The 1,028-nt window shown below is 58.9% G+C and overlaps 1 protein-coding gene across 1 annotated transcript in view; it reads left to right on the top strand.

The window, feature by feature from the left end:
- LOC308175446 (partitioning defective 3 homolog) overlaps positions 1 to 434 on the top strand; it is a gene marked incomplete at both ends in the record, with an annotated part of 17,560 nt that extends 17,126 nt beyond the window's left edge. Inside the window, one exon of the mRNA XM_080551114.1 lies at positions 285 to 434. Coding sequence (XP_080407240.1) covers positions 285 to 434 — 150 coding nt within the window. The remainder of the gene's footprint in view (positions 1 to 284) is intronic.
- Between the last annotated feature and the right edge of the window lie 594 nt (positions 435 to 1,028).

Here is a 1,028-nt window from a genome sequence, read left to right as displayed (position 1 = left end):
GGGGAACTGCTGTTCTAGTGTTAAGCCTGGACTAAATCACACATTACGTCTAACTGGCGGTTGTTCCCCTCCTCCTCCACTCCTCCCCTCCCCCCCCCTCCTCCTCCTCCCCTCCTCCTCCTCCTCCTCCCCTCCTCCTCCTCCCCTCCTCCTCCCCTCCTCCTCCCCTCCTCCTCCCCTCCTCCCTACTCCTCCTCCACTCCTCCCCCCTCCTCCCCCCTCCTCCTCCCCTCCTCCTCCCCTTCTCCTCCCCTCCTCCCCCCATCCTCCTCCCCCCCTCCCAGCGTCCAACGGCAGCTTCGTCCACGGGGATGACGAGGAGGATGAGGAGGAGCTGGCCCCGCCCCCTTCCTCTCGCCAGGCAGTTGCCGTGAGCAACGGCGGGCCGCAGCCTCAGTACCACCACGTCAAGTCCTCCAAGAGCATGGACCTGGGTAACACTCATACACACACACACACACACACACACACACAGACACACACACAGACCTGGGTAACACACTCACACACACACACATACACATGGACTTGGGTAACACACACACACACACGCACACACACAGACCTGGGTAAAACACACACTCACACACTCACACACTCACACACTCACACACACACACACACACACACACACACACATGGACCTGGGTAACACACACACACACACACACACACACACACACACACACACAGAGGGACAGACACACATAAACTTCCCTAACCCCCCCTCCCTCTCCCCCCTCATTCCCTCTGAGAGACACGATGGGCCCTGGTGCTGAAAGCTCTCCCCCCTCTCCCTCCCCTACCCCTTTTTATTTTCCCAGAAAATGGGAATCAAATAGGCACTTAGCAAGCCCCCCCACACACACTCTCAACCCAACCACACACACACACACTCTCAACCCCGCCCCCCAAACACACACACACTCTCAACCCCGCCCCCCAAACACACACACACTCTCAACCCCCCCCTCACACACACACACACACACACACACACACACACACACACACACTCATGCACATGC

The sequence above is a fragment of the Nansenia antarctica genome (genome assembly GCF_963989245.1).
Source record: "Nansenia antarctica genome assembly, contig: SCAFFOLD_627, whole genome shotgun sequence".
NCBI classification, from domain to species: Eukaryota; Metazoa; Chordata; class Actinopteri; order Argentiniformes; family Microstomatidae; genus Nansenia; species Nansenia antarctica.
Note: the sequence above shows the minus strand (reverse complement) of the source record. Positions and strands in the feature narration are given on the sequence as shown.